Source organism: Garra rufa, chromosome 7, assembly GCF_049309525.1.
Source record: "Garra rufa chromosome 7, GarRuf1.0, whole genome shotgun sequence".
NCBI lineage: Eukaryota > Metazoa > Chordata > Actinopteri > Cypriniformes > Cyprinidae > Garra > Garra rufa.
Window position 1 is genome coordinate 30,982,176 of NC_133367.1, and position 24,257 is coordinate 31,006,432.

At 36.5% G+C, this 24,257-nt stretch overlaps 1 protein-coding gene across 1 annotated transcript; it reads right to left on the minus strand.

The window, feature by feature from the left end:
• Positions 1-2,205: 2,205 nt before the first annotated feature.
• Positions 2,206-20,717, minus strand: LOC141338439 (ubiquitin-conjugating enzyme E2 R2-like). Its single transcript, XM_073843983.1, has 5 exons — positions 20,234-20,717; positions 7,521-7,607; positions 6,814-6,911; positions 3,667-3,801; positions 2,206-3,288 (listed from the first exon to the last, which is right to left on the minus strand). Exons 1-5 carry the CDS (start codon positions 20,417-20,419, stop codon positions 3,069-3,071), a joined length of 726 nt encoding a protein of 241 aa, XP_073700084.1. The 5' UTR covers positions 20,420-20,717; the 3' UTR covers positions 2,206-3,068.
• Between the last annotated feature and the right edge of the window lie 3,540 nt (positions 20,718-24,257).

A 24,257-nucleotide genomic window follows, 5' to 3' on the forward strand; every position in this document is an offset into this window, starting at 1 on the left:
TCTAACGGTTGGACAGATATGACCCTGGACCACAAAACCAGTCACAAGGGTAATTTTTTTTTAAATTGAGATTTATAGGTCATCTGAAATAATGAATAAATAAGCTTTCCATTGATGTATGGTTTGTTAGGGTATGACAATATTTGGCCAAGATACAACTATTTGAAAATCTGGAATCTGAGGGTGCAAAAAAAATCTAAATATTGAGAAAATCGTCTTTAAAGTTGTCCAAATGAAGTTCTTAGCAATGCATATTACTATTACCCGTGCTACTTACAACTGGTTTTGTGGTCCAGGGTGACATAAAAAGCAGGAATATCTATAAAAAAAAAAAAAAAAATTAAAAAGGTCAAAAGACGACAGCCAAAAGGCTGAGTACTCAGTGTTCTAACAAGTTATGTAGGGCTCACACGGATTAATTTATGTTCTTTGACAAACCCAAAGGTGTGGAAGGGAATAAACACCACTCACTCATTTCACAGTAGGGTTTTTTGTTACACTCCATTCCCCGTCTTTGGTTTCCTTGGTGACAGCGACACACTCATACCCTCCTGGGAGACTTCAAGTTTTCCCCATCACCCTCTTGTCTGAATCGCTCGACCTGCCAGTCCGCAACAGTCTTAGAGTGGCTGAGAACAACACTCCTGTCTAGAGGGCAAGACCTTGTTATAATGGGTTAAGGATGCTTCATATGCAGTAGTTCTACCTGTAAAGAAGCACAAAGTCTAGGCACAACAGAACGTAGTTGTGTGTGGAGTTTTTGCCCTCCTAGTTAAGCTAAAACCATTTTCATACTGTTTCACCAATGCATTTATAAGGTTTTCAAGTGATTTATGATTGCTAGATTTAAAAATAGAATAAAAATTTCCATAATTTGATGGCTTTTATTCATGTACATATTTTAGAAATTAAACTAAATTAATAAACCTTCAACCTATGAAAAAAAAAAAATGGTCCTAGCTCAGTGAACTTTAGCAGCGGCTCTCGGACGGACAGATCGCATACTGTAGAGTAGACCATCAGTGCTTTCTGCTTTGGTGCCTCCAATCAAAGACCTTTCAGTTTAGCTGACCTTCAAGCCAGGTCTGTCGACATCATAATTAAGCAGCGAACTCCAGACTACAGTGACGTCTTGTCAAAGACCTTCATAATAGATCTTGGCATGTGAGCGCTGTAGAAAACTCCATTCATTCTTCATTCAAATGAAACTGCTACCACCTATGATCAATGCCTTTTAAATGCAAATCAACCCTTCACATCCATTTTTCTTATGGAGCGACTCTAGCATAAGCTTTTTCCTCACTTGCACTGTACTATGAAGTGCTTTAACTTCACATATAGAAGTAAATTCCATCATCAGCTTGTTATGATGGCAATAATTTTGGAATTATAACTAGAGGCCTATCGTGATTTATTTTGGCTCATTTAAATATACCAAAGTCATGTAGGATGTAATGGCTTTTCTTGACTTTGTGCTGGTTTAGTTTAGAATGAAATGCAGCAAACTTACCCAAATGCTCATAAGAATGTCTATATAAGAGCACAACATATTAGCTATGGGTAGGTTAGACTGATAAATCTTACAAAACCATAAGAAGCACACTGCTGCCCTCTAGTGGCAAAACTGGTATTTTGGCAACAGTTGCCAAAATACCAGAATGTTACCAGAATGTGTGATCCTGGACCATAAAACCAGTCATAAGGATCCATCTTTAGAAATTGAGATCTACATCATATGACAGCTGAATAAATAAGCTTGTCATTGATGTATGGTTTGTTAGGATAGGACAGTGCATTGAAAATCTGGAATTTGAGTGTGCAAAAAAAAAAAAAAAAAAAAATCTAAATATTGAGAAATCGCCTTTAAAAGTTGTCCAAATGTAGTTCTAAGCCACGCATATTACTAGTCAAAAATTAAGCTTTGATACAGTAGGAAATTTACAAAATATCTTCATGGAACATGATCTTTACTTAATATCCTAATGATTTCTGGCATTAAAGAAAAAAAAAAAAATCAATAATTTTGACCCATACAATGTATTGTTGTACTTAAGACTGGTTTTGTGGTCCAGGGTCACATATAGGAACTCATTTTTTAATATATTTACATGAATTTTTAGTTTTCATCGACATAATTGTATTACAGGAATTCTAATAAAGATCTTTATTCAGACTTTAAATAGATTTACAAAGCATACCAAAAAGTAGAAGGGAAAAAAAAAAAAAAAAAACAAGAAGGGAAAGTGGCCCAAAATACCCCTGTGCATATGCTGAAAGGGTGTGAAGAGTCTGTTTGGGTCAAGAGATCGGCCACAAACACGGCAATGCCTCGTGTCCATTTTCCTGAGGAGGATTTTAGGTTAGAGAGCCACCACAAAGCTTTAAAATAAAAAAAGATATACAACAAAACTAAAATACCAGCAAATGTCAAAGAGTAGCTAAATATAGTGAAGATTCAAACCGCGCTACCTGGCAACCCCATAAAATCGAAAACAAAACACAAATAAGACAGGCTTATTGGTGGATAAAATGAAATATTAATGTCCAAAAAAAAAAAAGGACGAAGCTTAGAATGGTGTGAACTCTATGTAATGCATCCATTTATCAGTCAGCCTGTTCAGTCCTTGGCTACAGAAGTAGAATATGATGCATTGTGGTGTGCGAAACAGAAGTAGCCCTGAGAATGGTGTATTAGCTACTTCCCCCCCCCCACTGAAGGCGCCAATACTGTTGAAAATCACAGACATTGAAAACCTGAGATCAGGTGCCTTTGAAAGGCAAGTTGTTTATCGAGAATCAAATAAACATGAGCTGGACTGTTTCGCACTGATTGGTTGAACCCAACCTGCCCCTCAAAACCCAGACAAAACAACAAGAAATAAAACAAAAACAAACTGTCAAAACGTCTCGGTTAGGTTGCCGCTCGAACAGACGCAGAGAGTTCATCTCTTGCCCTTCGTGATGTTTGGGATGTCAGATCTTCGAACAGAAAAAAAATCCTTTTTGACTTGATTTAAAACCAAATGGAAAACCAGAAGCGGAGAGTTCGGAAAGCTTGGCGCTGATCGTCAAGAGTCCTCTGTGCCGGAGTCGTCTTCATCATAGCAACAGTCCTCATCTTCTTCTTCGTCATTGTCTAACTCCTCATCGTCATAGTAGTCGTCGTAGAATAAGGTGGAGCCCTCGTCGGCTGGTGGGGCGCGGGTACGGATGCAGTATTCGGCGAGCGTGGTGGGCACTTTTACCCCGTCCCGGTCAGCATCAGCTTTGGTGGATACGACCTGCTTCCTGTGAACAGAAGCAAGAGAAGAAATTGTTGAATAGAGTCAGTATTTTTGTTTTCACTGTGCACAAAAAGTATTCTCGTAGCTTCATAACATGACGGTTGAAGCACTGATGTCACATGGACTATTATACTGATCTCCTTACTACCTTTCTGGGTCTTAAACGTGGTAGTACCATTGCAGTCTATGGAGGGTCATAAAGCTTGCGGATTTTATCAAAAATATCTTAGTTCGTGTTCTGGAGATGAACAAAGGTCTTACAGGTTTGGAACGACAGAATTTTCATTTTTGGCTGAACTAACTCTTTAATATTAAGCCTTTTTTGCAAAACAGCAGAAATTTTTCTTCTAATGCTGGGTAAATTGATGAAAAGAGTTCAAACCTGATGATCTCTGCGTATTCGCGGTCTTTCCCCTTACTATCCCTCCATTTGCGGTACATGACGGAGGCGTCCACGTTGGCAGGCGAGGAGGTGTTGGGCTCATTCAGCAGCGAGATAACGCTCAATAAGATCGTCCTGAAAGGGAAGAAGATATCAGATGATTACATTAAACTAATTGCTGCCATTTAGCTTAATTATTGATCTTAAACTCTTGAGGCGTAACTAAGAAGAAAAGGCATTGTGCAAGGAAACACAAAGGAAACTGCTGTTAACATTGGATTGCAGGTGAAGTTCACTTTCAGAATAAAAAATTCCTGATAATTTGTGTCTTTCTTTTCAGTCACAAAGAAATTAAGTTGTTTGAGGAAAACATTCCAGGATTTTTCTCCATATAGTGGACTTCAGTGGTGACCAACAACAGGTTGAAGGTTAAAAATTGCAGTTTCAATGCAGCTTCAAAGGGCTCAACACGATCCCGGCCGAGGAATAAGGTGCTAAACTAGCAGTCATTTTCTAAGAAAAATTTAACCACATCTTGCACTAGCTTAACCTCAAGCGTGACATAGGCAGAAGACCCAGTGTTTGCAAAGCAAATGTGCAAAGAAAGTCAAACGCTCCTTACAAAAAAAGGTGAAACAACGATGCTGGACAATTTTGAAGTTGGAGGAGAAAATGAGATGGAGTTTTTCACTTTACTATATCTTTTTAGCCAAAGTACACAGATGAAGAACTTACCATGTGTAGGGCTGGGTATCGAGTTCGATACTTTTTAAGCACCGACCGAATTGTCTCGATACTATCGAGTATCGAAAAAATCATTTTCGTTCGGTACCAAATTTCGATACCCAAGGATATAATCTTGTCAACGTCAGTGAGCTAGAAAACGTGCGGTATCTTTAACGTGCCTGGATCAAATGCTGGTGATTAGCTGCGGCGAGGCTGCCTTGAAAATCAATAGTTTACGGCGGTTACGCCCACTCTCCCAGAGCTTGTCAAATGTGAGGCTGTAATGTACACTATACTTTAAAGCATAGCATAAATTTAACGCAAAAGATGTATAAGCGATCAAAAGTATTGCTACATTATGCCAATATTGACGGCAACAGCGTGCGATGTAATATTTGTAAAAAGGTTATCGCGTCCAAGACTGGCAACACGTCAAATATGAGAAAACACCAGACACATTCTGGCGCCTCAGTCTCAATATAGTCTCAGTATAGGTACAACGCGACATACATTCACATCAAACGATAACTCAGCGGCAGAGCTGCACTCACACAGGGGCGTAATTTTCACTGGGGACACGCTTTTCAAAATCCCGTGTGTGTCCTCCCACTTTCAAAAGGTTTTGTTAAAGTAATCTCTTGTATTGTAGAATGCACGCTCATCTCCGCCGAGTTTCGCGGGATCGTTGAAACGAAACCAAAAGTAACACGCGCACACGCATTTAAAGCTATTTTAATACCCCACGTTTAGAGAACGACTTCCCAATGCGCGCAAATTAGGCTACATAAAATATTGAAGCTGTTATTAGTATGTGGGCTAATAAATTGTGTAGTTGTCTATTAATAGCTCTGTATCATGCTTGAAGATTCGGTCTCTGTTTGCACTTTGAATTTTGAAAGAGTATAGCCTATTTTGATTATAGCTGTATTTATTGTCTACACGACTAAGAAAGAACTGTGTCGTTTATTTTTTGTTATTTATAATATATTTTGTCATTTATTTAGATTTTAATCTAAATGCAGTGGTTGCCTCTAATTTAAATGGTTGTACCTATAATAGAGAAAATAAACATATTGTTCATCTACTCATATTATCATTCATTCTTGTCCCTTGCTTAAGGTGTAAACTAAATATATTAAAAAGGCTTTCAGAATCAGCCTATTTGCTTGTAAAACATCGGCAATCAAAATCGACCATGAAGAATCAATATCGGTGCTACATGCTAATTTTTCTGAAGAAGAACTGTTGAGTGATTTCAGGTGATCTTAAAAGGTTAGTTCACAAAAAAAAAGAAAATTCTGTCATTAATAACTCACCCTAATGTTGTTCCAAACCCATAAGACCTTTGTTTATCTTCAAAACACAAATGAAGATCATTTGGATTTAATCAAAGAGCTTTCTGATCCTCCTATATTTACTGGATATGCATTTTCAATGCCCAGAAAGGAACCAAAAACATAGTCAAAATAAGTCAATGTGATATAAGTGGTTCAATCATAATTATATGAAGCTGCGAGAATACTTCTGTGTGCAAAGTAAACAAAAATAACTTTATTCAAAGATTTATCTATGGGAGGATCAGATAGCTCTTGGATTAAATCCAAAATATCTTCATTTGTAGATAATTAATGACAGAATTTAAATTTTGGGGTGAACTAAACCTTTAAGCAGCAGTGAGCCTCACAAATACTTAAATCTGATTGAGTTAAAACTGTTTGAACTTTATAAAAAAAAAACATTCACTGTTATATTGTCTTAACTACACTTTGTTCATTTTGTGCTTTTGTTCCTTTGTTTATTGGTCTTAGAGATAAGCCTGATGTGAAAGTGTCACAAACATCCTGAAAAAGTAATCTTGTTAAAATACATTTCTTAAAATAAAAGTATCGAAAAAAGCATCGTTCGGAACCGGTATCGAATTCAGGGTATCGGTATCGGTATCGGTATCGGTATCGGTATCGAACATTTTGGAACGATACCCAGCCCTAACCATGTGTGACTTCCAACGTGATGTAATGTGCGAAGGTGCGCATCGCAGAGCTAGTTCAAGACAAGCATTTGTGGCGCAAGAAAAAAAAAAAACGTACATAAATGTTTAGATTAAGAAAATTACCAATCGTTTCACTAACTTTATTAATCTGCTGAGATCGTGTGAAGCCCTTTGAAGCTGCACTGAAACTGCAATTTGGACCTTCAACCAGTTGATCCACATTGAAGTCCACTATATGGAGAAAAATCCTGGAATGTTTTCCTCAAAAAAAAAAAAAAAAAAATTTCTTTGCAACTGAAGACAGACAGACAGACAGACATGAACATCTTGGATGACATGGGGGCAAATTTTCATTCTGGAAGTGAACTTCTCCTTTAAGAATATGTAGAACATTGCTGACTAAAGTTGGTTGAATTTTTTTGTTGTTGTACCTCACATTCTGTGTTGGGTTCCACCTCTCTGACGGCAGTTCTCCGCTCTGAGGATCGTCCACTGGTGGGTGGAGTATGGAAATACATACGTCGCCATTCTGAAATAATGTTAACTTGTTAAACATCTGTCATGGTTACTTTTGATAAATGTTAAAAACCATGCTTAGTTTCATAAAACACCATAAAATACTATTAAATAGATGCAAATACTTAATTGAAAGTGACTGAAAATGACTTTAACACATGACTTACACATTTAAAAGGGATAGTTGACCCAAAAATGAAAAGTCTGTCATTAATTACCCCCCCTTACGTTGTTCCAAATTCATAAGACCTTCATTCATCTTCGGAACACAAATTAAGATTTTTTTGGATGAAATCTGAGAGCTTTCTGACCCTGCATAGACAGCAACACAACTACCATGTTCAAGACCCAGAAAGGTATAAGGATATCGTTCAAATAATCATGTGACATCAGTGGTTTAACCCTAATTTTATGATGCTTACTACCTTTCTTGCCTTGAACGTGTCAGTTGTGTTGCTGTCTATGCAGGGTCAGAAAACTCTCGGATTTCATCCAAAATATCTTCATTTGTCTTCCAAAGATGAACGAAGGTCTTACGGGTTTGCAACGACATGAGGTTGAGTATTTAAATCTAAACAAATGCTGATTAGGCTGTAGCTGGATTGTGTTTGTGTAGACTAACCTCATAAATGTTAGGATGCCACATCTTAGTAAGGAATCTGAAGGCAGGAGGAGAGTACGGGTAGTCGATGGGGAATTTGATACGTGCCTGGAAGAAATAACACATTCATTAGGGAATGGATGTAATGGCACATTGTCTTCCTATGATACGTGATGAAGCACAGAGCCACTCAATGGAGCACTGTAACACCAATACCCAAGATCTTTAGCGGTGCTGTACAGCTTTGTCATCCAACAACTAAATATGTGACCCTGGACCACGAAACCAGATGCAAGTAGCAAGGGTATATTTGTAGCAATAGCCAAAAATACATTGTATGGGTCAAAATTATCGATTTTTCTTTTAAGCCAAAAATCATTATGATATTAAGATAATGTTCATGTTCCATGAAGATATTTTGTAAATTTCCTACTGTAAATATATCAAAACTTAATTTTTGATTAGTAATATGCATTGCTAAGAATTTCATTTGGACAACTTTAAAGGTGATTCTCAATATTTTGATTTTTTTGCACCCTCAGATTCCAGATTTTCAAATAGTCGTATCTCTGACAAATATTGTCCTATCCTAATAAACCATACATCAACAGAAAGCTCATTTATAAATCTAAATTAAAAAAGACGATTATGACTGGTTTTGTGGTCCAGGGTCACATATACCTCCATGGCACATTTTAAAGACATATTCAATGGTTAAGTGGTTAAAAAACAAAAACAAAAAAAAAACATGACTTTAGTACAAGAACATCTCATGTGCCAACAGACGATATGGAGGAAGGGAAAAAAAAAATAAAAAAATCAAGCTGCATCCTTGGTGTGTTTTCGATTTTGAGATCTGATTTTACTGAAAGCCTGTTGCAAGTTAAGCTACCATCTACAACGTAGCCAATCAGCATATAAACTTATTTGGACAAAAGACTCAAAGCATGTAGAACATTGGTCTCAAACTCAATTCCTGGAGGGCCACAGCTCTGCACAATTTAGCTCCAACCCTAATCAAACACACCTGATCCAGCTAATCAAGGTCTTCAGGATTAATAGAAACTTCCAAGCAGGTGTGAGTTGGAGCTGGTTGGAGCTAAACTCTGCAGAGCTGCGGCCCTCCAGGAATTTAGTTTGAGACCTCTGATGTAGAATAACACATCCTTCTATTAAAAAATGTTCTGACTCTTCCAAGCTTTATAATGGCAGTTTGAAGCCCCAACAAAAGTGCATCCATCCATCATAAAAAGTGCTCCATACAACTCTGGGGGGTTAATTAAGGCCTTCTGAACTGACTCGATGCGTTTGTGTAAGAAAAATATCAACATTTAAAACTTTATAAACTGTAATCTCTAGCTTCTGCTAACTGTCGTACGCGCTATTATGAAAGGGTGATGTTCCAGCAGATTACGTAGGACATAGGTGTAGCGTAAGCTCTGGTGAGAAGTGCTAAAAAAAAAATGCAGAGGAAAGAGCAAATCAAAACACCGGTCATGAGAAGGCTGGTTTTCCTTTGCTGTAAACAAAATTTGGTTCTCACGAGACTAGCATATTCTCACAGGAGCTTATGCTACGCCTACGTCATCCACTGGAACGCCACTTTCTCATGAATGTGCGAACTTGTATTACTGAATTCAAATCCTGAATAATTGCGCACTGAATCTGTGCCATGCATACCCATGTATATCCGAGCATAAACAAACCTTTTATACATACATCCACTCAAATCCTTCACAATCTGTAGCAAGCTGAGCCTGGTGCCTTTCAGTACAGTGGATGGTGGGTACACATGTATACGGACCACTCCACAACCCCCACACCACACATTTGTTGATTTGGCACGGTCAGCTGGTGGGTGCTTCAAAGGCCTAGCTCTCAGATAGGGGCACCGGGGGGGTTGGGACAACCAGCAACCGCAACCACACACACACACACACACACACACACACACACACACACACACACACACACACACACACACACACACACACACACACACACACACACACACACACACACACACACACACACACACACACACACACACACACACACACACGTACATATCAAGTGCTACTCAATTCCTGAAACCCAAGTAGTGTAGGGCAACTTTCAAGCAAGCAAGCCTATTAAACCTCAAGTAGGGATCCGTTTGAGAAGGTAACAGTATTACGTTTCGCCAGAGGCAGCTTACAGGAGTCCTTCGCTGCTGCACATGACCCGACGCACAAGAGCTCTTGTGACAGCACGTGTGCCGAGCGTCTCGCTTTAGCTACGTTACCCAATAACTAGATGAGAGGACTCAAACTTTAAGGACAGGGATGTGCAAAGCAACAGATTTTTTGATTAGTTGTTGGCATGTATAATTAGGCTGGTTTAGGGCCGTTTATGATTTTAACGGTTGCATTTTTACGTCCTTTGCAGGTGAAACATTAACAGTCTATCAGATTGTATAATACACACCATAGCTAAGACTTTGGTAGTGGTTGAAAACTCATGACGGTGTATGTTTTTTTGTGCATTTTTACAATTACTGCTTGTGCTGCAACAATATATAGAACTATACGATATACATGATGATTAAAACTTTGGCATCAACCAAACTGTTAAATGCAGAAGTAGCAGTGTACAACGTTTACTGTTGTATTTTTACAATTATGGCTTGTGCAATATACAATACACAGTTGAAGTCAAAAGTTTACACCCCCCTTTCAGAATCTGCAAAATGTTAATTATTTTACCAAAATAAGAGGGATCATACAAAATGCATGTTATTGTTTTTTTAGTACTGACCGGAATAAGATATTTCACATAAAAGACGTTAACATATAGTTAAAAGAAAATAATAAATTTATGACCATTCCTTTGATGCTTAATACGGTGTTGTTACCTTAATGATCCACAGCTGTTTTTTTTTTTTTTTGTTTAGTGATAGCGGTTCATGAGTCCCTCATTTGTCCTGAACATTTTATTATTTGAACCCTTTCCAACAATGACTGTATGATTTTAAGACCCATCTTTTCACACTGAGGACAACTGAGGGACTCGTATGCAACTATTACAGAAGGTTCAAACACTCACTGATGCTCCAGAAGGAAAAACCATGCATTAAGAGAACTTTTTGAATTTGAATATCAGGGTAAATTTAACTTATTTTGTCTTCAGTGAAACATGCAAGTATCTTCTGTAGCCTCTGAAGCCAGGCTTTACAGTGCGACAATTTGAGTCACATTTGCCACTGAAAACTACTGCGTGCGACTATGAAAAAATAGTTCATGATATATCACAAATCTTTTCATAAAACAAAGTTAATAATTTTTGTAAATGTTTGTAAATATTGATTTAATACAACAGATAAATAAACAAGTTAATTATTTAATTGGTAATTTATTTGTATTCTACTTGTTCTTATTTTGTTGTTTTAATTAGAAATTTTAGTTGCCAAAAATTAGGGGTGTGACTAGTGTTGGCCGATATGCTCAATTTTCATATCATCCTATTGTCAGCCTCTGAGATCGCCGATACACGATACTATCGTGCTAATTTATTTAATAATATGTAAATGTGTCAATATGTAATAAATTCCTTATTCGTTTTGTAAGGGTAGTGCATGTGACTTGTGACACAGTTGTGCGTGTAACAGAGCGCTGACAGTAGTTTTGTTCAAGTTTACTTTCGGTTTCATTCTCTGCTGTCTTCAGTGAGTGGTAATGTGCGTGCCTGAATGTAAATGAATGTATCTTTCTTTACCCGTCATATTACGATAATGCTACCGCTATATGTCTGATCTTTGTCATCAGTTCATGTTGTAGTTCAGTTCATATAGAATGTGGAGAAGCCATGTGCGTGTAATTCATGTGCATACGTTTAGCGCCATTTTATCGCATCGTAATTCTAGTTAACGCATACAGATGTTACTGAGGTGAATGTTTGTTTACTATATACAGATTCTGATATATCGAATTTATTTCAGCCTAAACCACATTTTACTACCTCTGTTATCCTAATGCCTGTCAACACTTAATCTATGTACACTGTATGATGAATAAATCTCTTACCCATTTTCACTGCACACATCTGCGGCGCTATCTACTCTATGCGTGTGTTTATACCGTGGCAAGTTTCTGAAGCATCCTAGAACCGACTCTCCGCGCTGCATCGCTAAAGTTAGGTGCCTTTTTGAAGGATAATAATAATAATCGTCTTACTATCGTCAAAGGCATCAGCAACAGGCGATATCTCTGACTATCGTCGATACTCGATACTATCGTCTATCAGCACAACCCTAAATGTGACGATATTATGGCAAAACATTTTGTAGTGTTTACATTAGAGCTGCATCATTAAAATGTCATGATCTCTATTCAAACACCCACGCGATCTTATTCATGAATGACAACGATTCAGCGATGTCTATTTCACGCGCTCCACTGACGCTTATGATGTGAAAGTTATTGAAGATATTCAAATCTGCATTCTTACTGATGCGGTTTCAGAAAGCATCACAAACAGTCTTTTTAACCACATAATCATTATTTCTTTGTTACAGACATTTAAATAACATAAGTATTAGGATAAAAGCTTATAGTTTGGATATAAACACTTCTTGTCTACAGTAGCGATCAAAACGAAAGTGTCTAACAGGTCTGTAGAGTAACGTTTATTCTCTTCACCAGGAGGTGGCGACAACTGCACGTTTTAAAAAAGTATTTGTAATTGAATTATTATACATATATTATATTATACATTCAAGAGATTCCAGTAGTGAAACACGCCTTTATTAACTGAGACACTGGCTCTTTCATTTTTTTTTTTTTTTGTTCAAATGTGTGACCCTGGACCACAAAACCAGTCATAAGGTTAAATTTTACAGAACTGAGATGTATACATCATATGAATACTCAATAAATAAGCTTTCTATTGATGTATGGTTTGTTAGGATAGGACAATATTTGGAACATGATCTTTACTTAATTTCCTAATGATTTTTGGCATAAAAGAAATCAATAATTTTGACCCATACAATGTAGCCCTGTCGCGATAGTCGATAAATCGATTAATCGCACGATTAAAAAAAATGACCTCGATAATTTTTCCGGCCGCGATAATTTCATTTGCATACTTGTTTGTTATCCGCGAGGACCGCGACTGAATGACAACTCTCGTTTCCTTAGAAGCGAACCCTCTTGTCAGTTGCATTGTCTTTTGTGTGGGGAGGCAGCGCTTGTAAGTCACATGGACTTCGTGTGGGAAGTAGTGTTGTCACAATACTGGAATTTCTAACTTCGATATGATCACTTGAAAAATATATAATACTATTTTCGATACCACAGAGAAAAAAAAACTACCACACTATTAAGGAGGAAAATTTATTTTTTAATTTAAAAATAAATATAGTCTAGAACATGACAATTTGGTATATGCATATGTGCACTGCTACAGCCCTGTTCAGATTCTTAACTTCATTTGAGTTTGAGCTTCATATAGGCTATTTGATGTTCAAATACAACTGTGTAGGTCGTAAACTTTTTTGTTTCTTTTTAGACCACACTAAAATTAACTATCTAAATAATCTTAGAACTTAAGTTAATGGTAAAAGATATTTGTTGAAATTAATTTGTTAGTGATCCGAGCTGCCCAAAACATAAGAAGTCATGATAGAGTAATGGCTTGCCCTGTGAGGCGCTTTGAGATCCGTTTGCGCCCTCAGTATGAAATTTTACGGTCATATCCTTATCTGTAAATGTCACAAATTCACACGAGTTTCTCCATTTATGCCTAAAAGTCCATCCTGGCAGTCTGTGGTAAGTTTAAATCTTTACTGAATGAGCATGTCAAGACTGGATCACAGAACACAGACAGGGAGACAATAATACTCAGTCAGCGTAAAAACATTCATGTCGGTCGTTGAATGTTATTTTTAAATACAACATGTAGTGCACGCATTTATGAAGGGTAGGTACTGTATGGCTGTGATGGTGGCAGATTTTTTTCCCACCGCCGGTGGTGCGGTGTTTTATATATAAATAAATGAGGCTCAAACATTATCCACAAACGTTCGTCTTTAGCAATTCCGTCGGTGAACAAGCACCCTACAAAACGCTTAAATAAATCAACAAAATAATACTTTTAAATAAGAAAGTAGCCTAAATAAGAGTTAAATGGGCTACTAAACAAACATTCGTTGCAAAAAAAACAACAACCTCCACAGCATATCAGAATTACTGACCGAGTTCTCTTTCTCTTCCCCGTTGCACAGCTGCTGTTTTTAATAGCAAAGTAATTACATTTATTTTCGTTTATTTATTTTATAAAGTTAATTTAGGAATATATTTGGAACACGTTTTATTTGTGAAATTCAAGTTTTTGTTTTTTAAAGTGACGACAAAGCGGCCAGCAGAGAGATCAATTTAGCCTTCTCAAATTATCACGATTTAAATTAAAATCCTTAGATATATATAAAAAAAAACTAAAAAAACTGAGAGCATATCACAATATTAGTTTAATCGTTTAACTTAGATAAATGTGTACAAATAGGCGCAAATCCAATCGTTTGTGCGGAGAATGAAAGCTTTGCAGGACATGAAGGTGCAAGCGCCACGTGAAACTTTATTTTTGCTCATAAATGTTAGAGTAATTTACTTTAAATTATTACTTCACTACTGTAAAACGTAATAATTCAAATCGAAAACAAAACTCTTTTATTAGCTATAGGCCTAATCCATAAAGATGCATTTAGGCTTTAAAAGCGTGTCCGAGCATATGGCGAGTTAGGATCATCAACAACTTCTTTGCGACACTGACTCAGAAAATACTACTTTATTAATAAATAATTTGAATATCTCCTTACTTTTCCCCCGCCACATTCATGGTAATTACTTTGGCTGGGGTTTTGCGGCCAGTTTAGCCATGTGTCTGCTGAAGACACTTGCGCTCGCTGCTGCTGTTGCTGTTGGCGGGACTCTAAACACCTCCACGGCAGAATAAATGGCAGAAACACTGTATTTTATGCTTGTTAGTGTGTTTTTCTTAAGATAATTTGTCTTTTCTCTTTATTACGACAGGTTGAGGCTTTTTAATTTATTTATTTTTTTTTTTTTTTACAAAGGTCCTGCAGGCAGTTTTGCCTGTTATGGAATGCATGTTGAGCCTTTTGTTTAATATTTTTTGAAGTGCAATTTTGTTTACATCCATTTTATTTATTGTTTTTGGTATTTATTCAAGTGCATTTTTTGTTAACAGAGACTGAGAGTCCATTGCTTTTATTGTTGTTGGTTGTTTTGTTCATTGTTATTGTGGATATTTATAATGTTTTCCATTTTCAGTATTAAATAGTCTAAAAATAAACGTTTTTGAATTTTGGCGTATGTGCATTATTATGCCATTGTAATTATTCTAGATGAAAATGGTCTCAGATCGACAATATTATCGTTTATCGCGATAATTTCTTGGACAATTTATCGTCCAGCAAAATTTGTTATCGTGACAGGCCTAATACAATGTATTTTTGGCTATTGCTACAAATATACCCCAGCGACTTAAGACTGGTTTTGTGGTCCAGGGTCACATATAGACTTAAGCAATGAACATTCTGTCAGAACCACTAGTAAATTACATCATTTTGTTTAGATATCTAATCCTTTTTTCCTTTAGAATCATGATCTCCAATTTATAAAAGAAAGTTGTTTTTCAATTTATCCAGAATCATGCAGCATTAGTTTACATGTTTATTACTGCATATAATTCATTAAAATACAAGTTTATTTTCATAAAGTACAAGTTCAGGTCAAATTGCACCTGCATTTTTTGTTGTTGTTGAATAAAATACTATTTTACCCTATATATTTCATCATTGAGGATTTCTTTTAAAAAATGGGTTTAAAAATCTCGTCTCGTTCTTGTGAACCCAATCTCGTGTCTCGTCTCGTGAGATAAGCGTCTCGTCACACCCCTACCAAAAATGCAATTACAAAAGATAAAAATGAAATTCTCCTGTAAATCACTTTAAGGTGTCAAATATCATTTTGTAAAGGAAGAAAGAAGGTGCTCCTGAAATTTTGACTGTGCTCCTAACAAAAAAGTAAGCGTAAAGCCCAGTCAATGTGTGTAAATAACCGATCAGCTTGTGCCATGTAGAGTTTAGTGACAGAACTTGGAATTTCTCCCAACCACAATAACAAAAAACCAATGAGGTTAGAAGTTACATGTTCAGTAATTTGTTACAATTAGCAAAAAGAAGTGGACATTTACATTATATGATTCCTTCATGGTTGTACGACGAGTTACCACTCAATGTTTCTGGACCAGCTGATTCAGCAGATGTAAAACTTTGCGAACGAGCCAAGCACAACATTTGGTTTACGTGGGCAACTCATTCTGGAATAGACTCATATCCGCGTTATGTAATGTATTTGGTTAAAGCGAAATGCTAATGACAATGTGGGCCACTTGGAATAAATGGATCCATTTTTCGCTCGAAAATCCTTGTCTTGAAGCGCAACCTAAAAATAAATCTCTCTCCAACAATCCCATTGGAGAGGAAACGAGAAGGAGAATCCCATGGATATTGGGTTGGTGGAGGAAATAAACCAGGTCACTGCTGCTCTCCTTGAACAAACCGTCCTGTTCTCCTCCTCCTCCTCCTCCTTTTTCCTCATCTTCCGGTGCCTGATCTCACTCCCTCCATCCCAACTGAAACATTAGAGTGGACAGGGAAATGGTGCCCTTCAGGGTAAACTACATGAGGGAGAGATAGTCCCTCAGGGCCAAAGGTAGGAAGTTGTTCTTTTAATTCCCACCATTGCTTCATTTGACACCAAAAGCTAGTTAAGAATAACTAGGGATCCACTGGAAGCAGGTAATTAGCCTAATTAGTTGGCCATAAAGTTCTGTGAAGAACTAGAGCACCTGTCGACTGTGGACTGATCCATCAGATGCATTTGTTCAGATGGTGTATTTCGGTGTATTTACATCTGTTACCTTGCTGATACCAATGACAGCTGCTGTAACACTGGAGCAATGATTGAAAACAGACTGGGTGCCACCTCATGGTTCAAAACGCCAATAGATCACAGGAAAAAATAGACAAATTAATCATGCACTTAATCACTTCGTAATCACAAGTCATAAAAACCAATTCAATTACCCATTTGTATTTATGATGAAATTGTGCATTTATCCATTTACCAACAGATATAATTGACCGATTAAACAATTTGCGTGGTCTTTAAAATGACCAAATTGTGAATTTATCCATTTACCATCATTTATAATGGATTGCTTGATTTATGGATTTTTGTAGAAATTTTCTGATTATTCTTTTGTGAATTTATACATTTAACAATGTTTATTATTGATTGTTTGATTTATTTATTGATATTTGTAAACTATTTTTATTATTAAATTGTGAATGTATCCATTTACCAGCATTTAAAACGGATTGCTTGGTTTTTAAAATCGATTTTGGTAAACAGTTTTTGATGATCAAATTGTGATTTTATCCATTGATCAACGTTTATAATGGATTGCCCTGATTTATTGATTTTATATACATTTTCTGATTATTAAATTGTGAGGTTATCCATTTGCCAATGTTCATAATTGATTGCTTGATTTCTTTATTTTCATAAACAATTTGATTATAAAAATTGCGAATTTATCCATTTACCAGCATTTATAATGGATCGCTCAATTTTGGTTTTAATCGATTTTCGAAGACAATTTTTGATTATCAAATTGTGAATTTATCCATTGATCAACGTTTATAATGGATTGCCCTGATTTATTGATTTTATATACATTTTCTGATTATTAAATTGTGAATATATCCATTTACCAATGTTTGTAATCGATGCTTGATTTATTTGATTTTCGTAAACAATTTGATTATCAAACTTAATTTTATCCATTTAACAACATTTAAAATGGATTGCTTCATTTGTTTTAATACATTAATACATTGTGAATTTATCCATTTAAAGTTTATAATGAATTGTTTGATTTATCGATGATTTATGATAGAAATCTTCTGATTATTAAATTGCAAATTCATCCATTTACCAGCATTTGTAACAGATTGCTTGATTTATTGATTTTCATAGACAACTGATTATCAAACTGTGACTTTATCCATTTAACAATGTCTATATTTAACTGCTTGATTTATCGATTTGTGTACAATTATTAATTATCACATTGTAAATATATTAACTTAGTGTTTATAAAGGATTGCTTGATTTACCTTTTTATTTTTTTAGAAATTTGATTATTAAATTGTGCATTTATCTATTTACCAGCATTTGTAATGGATTGCTTGATTTATTTACACGTTTTCATAGGCAATTTGATTAGCAAACTGAATTTATCCATTTAACAAAGTCTAAAATGGATTTGATTTTCAGTGTCAACTTTTGTTTATCAAATTGTGAATTTATCAATGTTCAGAATTGATTGCTTGATTTACCAATTTCGTAGACCATTTCTGATGATCAAATTGTGAATCTATCCATTTACCAATGTTCATAACTGATATAATATAGGAATATCTAAATTAATCTTATGTTAATTGCTATATTTATTGATTTCTTAAACAATATTTATCAAATTTTTAATTTGCAGATGGATTTCACAGATAAATTCACAATCTGATATTTAAAAGTTGACTATGAAAATACTCAAACAATTCATTATAAACATAAATATATAAATTCTCCTTTTAATATTTAAAGGTTGACTTTTTAACAAGATTTATAATAGACAGCTTGATTTTGATGAACTTATTTACCAGTGTTTATAATTGTTTTTTTGTGTGTGTGCGCGCGTTATCGCAGTCACATTCAGAGTCACAAAATATTTTGCCATTTCAAGCCAAATGGTTTAAAAAAATAATTTCTAGCTTCACATTGCACATTTTCTCTAGTTCTTCCCAGGTATTATGCACCATCTATCTATCATTGCTTCTAAATATGTATGTCAGACCAACAACTACATTTTGTTTTTTTAACACACTTGAGGTTTTAGGGCATGTGCCCGAACGGCACAAAGGATTTTGAACATGAAATCATTCTCACAAAAGATTGTTCATTACCGGTTCTTAGTCACACCAGACATCTTGAAAGAGTTAAATTGAGTTGTTATTATGGGCTGACTCATTCCAAACACCTTCCAGGCACTAAACGAGGCTAGAACAGGCCCAGTTAGTGTGTCAGTCTCTGGTTTCTGTGACACTCCGGCAGTCTGGCGAGGGGAGGGGGTAACATGACTCGAGCTGCCAGCCTGAGTCAAGCACGGCCAAGCCCAGCTCACATCACCTGCCACAGGGCCTGGGTGTGTGCACGCTTCACCGGAGCGACAAGCCGATCAGGAGCGAACCCTGCTACCTGTCAGCTCAGCGCCACGTGTAAGAACTTGAAGCCTGCTTAGAGAGATCCGTCTCATGAGAACTTAATGACCGTGCCAAATCTCTCCTAGCTGGCAAATTGAAGCTAGATTCAAAGTGATGCTAAGGGTGTTGTGAAAAAACAGGAAAAAGAATGCAGAAGGGAAACCTGTCTGTTTTGATGAAGTACAGTAGTGAGCAGGAAGTCAGGGTTACTCATCTCTTCCGGTTGGAAGAGACGTTGAGAAGGTCCCAGGGCTGACCTGCTTCCTTCCTCTCCTCACTAACAAACAGACACGGTTTTCCACATCAACAACAGGGGAGAACTGAATTTTCACAACTACGCATTGTCTTTAAACTTTAAACTCCACTGGCCCAACACATTTGTTTTTGGTTCACCCCAGGCTCCTGCTTTAGCAGCCAATGTTCCCAGCAGGTCAGTGGCCACTTGCTAACGGTATGATGTGTGGAGGTTGGTTGGCTAGTGAGCAAGCCAATGACACACAGGCATAGCTATGAAGCCAGGCTAAATATAACTGCCATTGTTGTGGTCTGACAGAGTGACTTTGGTGGGACACAGCAGATATTTAGCAGCAGTAGTTTAGAGTCAAATCTAATTTTATGTGTTTGTCTTCAAAGCTTCAAAGCAAAAAACTTTGCTAATTTGATCAAATGTAGACTTTAGATGCGTCATTGACAGATGGAGCAATAAATATGACAAATGTTTTCCTGTTGACAGACACTGTTCAACATGTAGAACACAAAATGACAACCCCAAAGGTTGTGTAAAAGATTTCAGCGTCCATCTTGAGGAAACGTTCTTGTGGTTTATTATCTGAAATACAAACTAAATCACGCTGACGGAACTTTACAACAGTCAGTCACTGTTCCAGTGAACTGTGTGTGAAAAGCAACTGATGGTAATTCTAGAGAACAATGAGGAACAATGGAGCATTGAGCACAGACCAAATTTTGGACAAATGGAACGTTGGCGTTTAAAATTTAGAACGTGGAACGTTCCCTTTGAAGAGTCGAGAGAAAATGAAAACTCTGTTTTCAAATTCAAGCATTTAGACTTCTTCCGTGGAACACAAAAAGGAAATATTAGGTTATTTTTGGACAGCTAGGGTCATGTCTTGTCTTCATATTTTTAATTTTGTCTTCCAGAGAACAGTCAAACAATAGAACGTTCCTCAAAACGAATGACAAATAAACATTTAGGCTACTAACTTTCGTAAACAGTTCTAACAAAACAGTCACTCTTGTTTTCGAATGTTCCATTTGACGTTTATACATCGAATTAGTTCGTGTTCAACAAACAAAAAAAATAAAACACGTAACAGCCGTTACTCACCTTAAAATAACCGCCCTCATAGTGTGTATTCGGAGGTCCGAAAATCGCAACTTCCCAGTTGTACAAGTCCGACTCGTCGACTAAAGTTATTTTGAAGCCTTCAACCGGCTGGTCCTGTAGACTTTTCATTTCCAACATTAAGGCTTTTTGGGAACTCGCAACATGATGGTGTCCATGCTGAGCCATATTCCGAAAACAAGCGATTTGGCATCCAAAATTACCCCGTCAAACAACTTTAGTTCGGCCGCTTCACAAACGCTGCCGTTCGATCGGTAGCCACACGCACGCTCAAGAGCGAACAAACCCGAGATAAGTCACTCGATGACAAATTACGCTCAGCGAGTCCCAGTCCCTGCCGATTTGCTGTTCGCGTCGGGCATTTGAAGTCCCACGTTAAGCACCTGCCGTCGATATTAAACTGCTGAGTTAATCAAGCGTTCCGCTTGTAAATAAACATGCAACGCAGGGCAGCTTGTTTGAGGAGTCTCGCTCCCTCCCCCAGCGTCACTCTATAGGACACTGTGCCAGCAGCTGAAGATCACGGCCCGCCTTAATACGCCTCCTGCAACCAATGGAGGTTGAGCAGCTGAACCCTACGAGCAAAACACAACACAAGGAAATATCTAAACAGAGCATAAACATTGTTTATACTGCTACGTTGACTTTGTATTTCAACTCTGTATGGGGTAAGTTGTCACACAGCAACTTGCCATTAGAAAACCTTTTAGAAAAATACTAAAACAACTATGAAACACATTTAACACATCCATCTATCTATCTATCTATCTATCTATCTATCTATCTATCTATCTATCTATCTATCTATCTATCTATCTATCTATCTATCTATCTATCTATCTCTTTTGATCTACATCTGTATCAATATCTATCTGTATATCAACCTATATATCTACACCTATATCAATATCTCTTTATCTATATCTTGCTCTATATATTACAAGCTATCTAAATCTCTTTATATATCACTCACATATCTACCTATCAACATATATAAATATAAAATATATAAAAAAACTATCTACAGGTCCTTCTCAAAAAATTAGCATATTGTGATAAAGTTCATTATTTTCTGTAATGTACTGATAAACATTAGACTTTCATATATTTTAGATTCATTACACACAACTGAAGTAGTTCAAGCCTTTTATTGTTTTAATATTGATGATTTTGGCATACAGCTCATGAAAACCCAAAATTCCTATCTCAAAAAATTAGCATATCATGAAAAGGTTCTCTAAACGAGCTATTAACCTAATCATCTGAATCAAGGAATTAATTCTAAACACCTGCAAAAGATTCCTGAGGCTTTTAAAAACTCCCAGCCTGGTTCATTACTCAAAACCGCAATCATGGGTAAGACTGCCGACCTGACTGCTGTCCAGAAGGCCATCATTGACACCCTCAAGCAAGAGGGTAAGACACAGAAAGAAATTTCTGAACGAATAGGCTGTTCCCAGAGTGCTGTATCAAGGCACCTCAGTGGGAAGTCTGTGGGAAGGAAAAAGTGTGGCAGAAAACGCTGCACAACGAGAAGAGGTGACCGGACCCTGAGGAAGATTGTGGAGAAGGACCGATTCCAGACCTTGGAGGACCTGCGGAACCAGTGGACTGAGTCTGGAGTAGAAACATCCAGAGCCACCGTGTACAGGCGCCAGGTCAAGCCACTTTTGAACCAGAAACAGCAGCAGAAGCGCCTGACCTGGGCTACAGAGAAGCAGCACTGGACTGTTGCTCAGTGGTCCAAAGTACTTTTTTCGGATGAAAGCAAATTTTGCATGTCATTCGGAAATCAAGGTGCCAGAGTCTGGAGGAAGACTGGGGAGAGGGAAATGCCAAAATGCCTGAAGTCCAGTGTCAAGTACCCACAGTCAGTGATGGTCTGGGGTGCCATGTCAGCTGCTGGTGTTGGTCCACTGTGTTTTATCAAGGGCAGGGTCAATGCAGCTAGCTATCAGGAGATTTTGGAGCACTTCATGCTTCCATCTGCTGAAAAGCTTTATGGAGATGAAGATTTCATTTTTCAGCACGACCTGGCACCTGCTCACAGTGCCAAAACCACTGGTAAATGGTTTACTGACCATGGTATTACTGTGCTCAACTCTCCTGACCTGAACCCCATAGAGAATCTGTGGGATATTGTGAAGAGAAAGTTGAGAGACGCAAGACCCAACACTCTGGATGAGCTTAAGGCCACTATCGAAGCATCCTGGGCCTCCATAACACCTCAGCAGTGCCACAGGCTGATTGCCTCCATGCCACGCCGCATTGAAGCAGTCATTTCTGCAAAAGGATTCCCGACCAAGTATTGAGTGCATAACTGAACATAATTATTTGAAGGTTGACTTTTTTTGTATTAAAAACACTTTTCTTTTATTGGTCGGATGAAATATGCTAATTTTTTGAGATAGGAATTTTGGGTTTTCATGAGCTGTATGCCAAAATCATCAATATTAAAACAATAAAAGGCTTGAACTACTTCAGTTGTGTGTAATGAATCTAAAATATATGAAAGTCTAATGTTTATCAGTACATTACAGAAAATAATGAACTTTATCACAATATGCTAATTTTTTGAGAAGGACCTGTATATGTATATCTATCTATCTATATCAATCTACATCTATCAATATCTCACCATCTGTCTCTACATCATTATCTATCTATCGCTCTATACATTACAATCTATCTAAATCTCTTTATATATCACTCTGTATATCTACCTATCAACATCTATATAAAAAATGATCTATCTGTATATCTACCTATGTATATCTATCTATATCAATATCTCTCTATCTGTCTATATATTACAATCTTTCTAAATCTCTTTATATATCACTCTGTATATCTACCTATCAACATCTATATAAAAAACTATATCTATCAACGTCTATATCAATATCTCTCTATCTATATCTTGCTCTATATATCACCATCTATCTAAATCTCTTTATATATCACTATCTGTATATCTACCTATCAGCATCTATATTAATATCATTACCTATCTAAATCTCACATATCACTGTCTCTACATCATTATCTATGTAAATATCTACCCATTTCTATATACATCATCTATCTATCTCTATATATCACTATCTGTATATCTACCTATCAGCATCTATATTAATATCTATCATTACCTATCTAAGTCTCACATATCACTGTCTCTACATCATCCATGGAAATATCTACCTATTTCTATATACATCATCTATCTATCTCTATATATCACTATCTATCTATTTATCTAGACAAATGAAATATATAATTAAAATGTCTTCTTAAATAATAAGATTTAAATATTAGGTAAACAACCAGATAGACGAAACAGTAAATTAACTTTCTTTTTGCATTACACATGTTTGAAATGATTTCTAAATAACAAATACAGCAAGTATTTTTAAACTTTGTTCACTGCCTGATGTTCACACACGATTACAAACAGGAAACATCTGTAGGCGATCAAACACAGCCAAACATTTGGTCTACATGTAGACGTATGAATTTATTGGTGCACACATAAAACTATAGCATCCTTCTCAAACTCTTTCATTTGGACCTCTCAAAAATGTTGCTTGCACATTATTGGTCATTCTTGTAGCTCATTTATTCATCTTAAAACATTATATTACATCATACAGTCGGAAAATACATATGAAGGAGTCGGACAGTACCTTCAAACGAAGAGCAATGAGAGTATATTTAATGATAAGCCAAATCCAGCAATATCTGCACTACAACTTGCCAAAGGGAAAACCTTATTAGATTAGCTGGGCCACTTCACTTGAATCACATTTAACGGCTAAGTATTCATATCTATACGGACCCCCTAAATCCCCCCAAACCCCCTCCACTGATATATATATATATATATATATATATAATTTAATGCAAAATGCAGTTGTTTAAAAACATTCCAAGACATTTTCTGAAGTTGATGTACTCATAACAAATAAAAATACATTATACCATCAAAAGGTGTAATATGGTGAAGCCA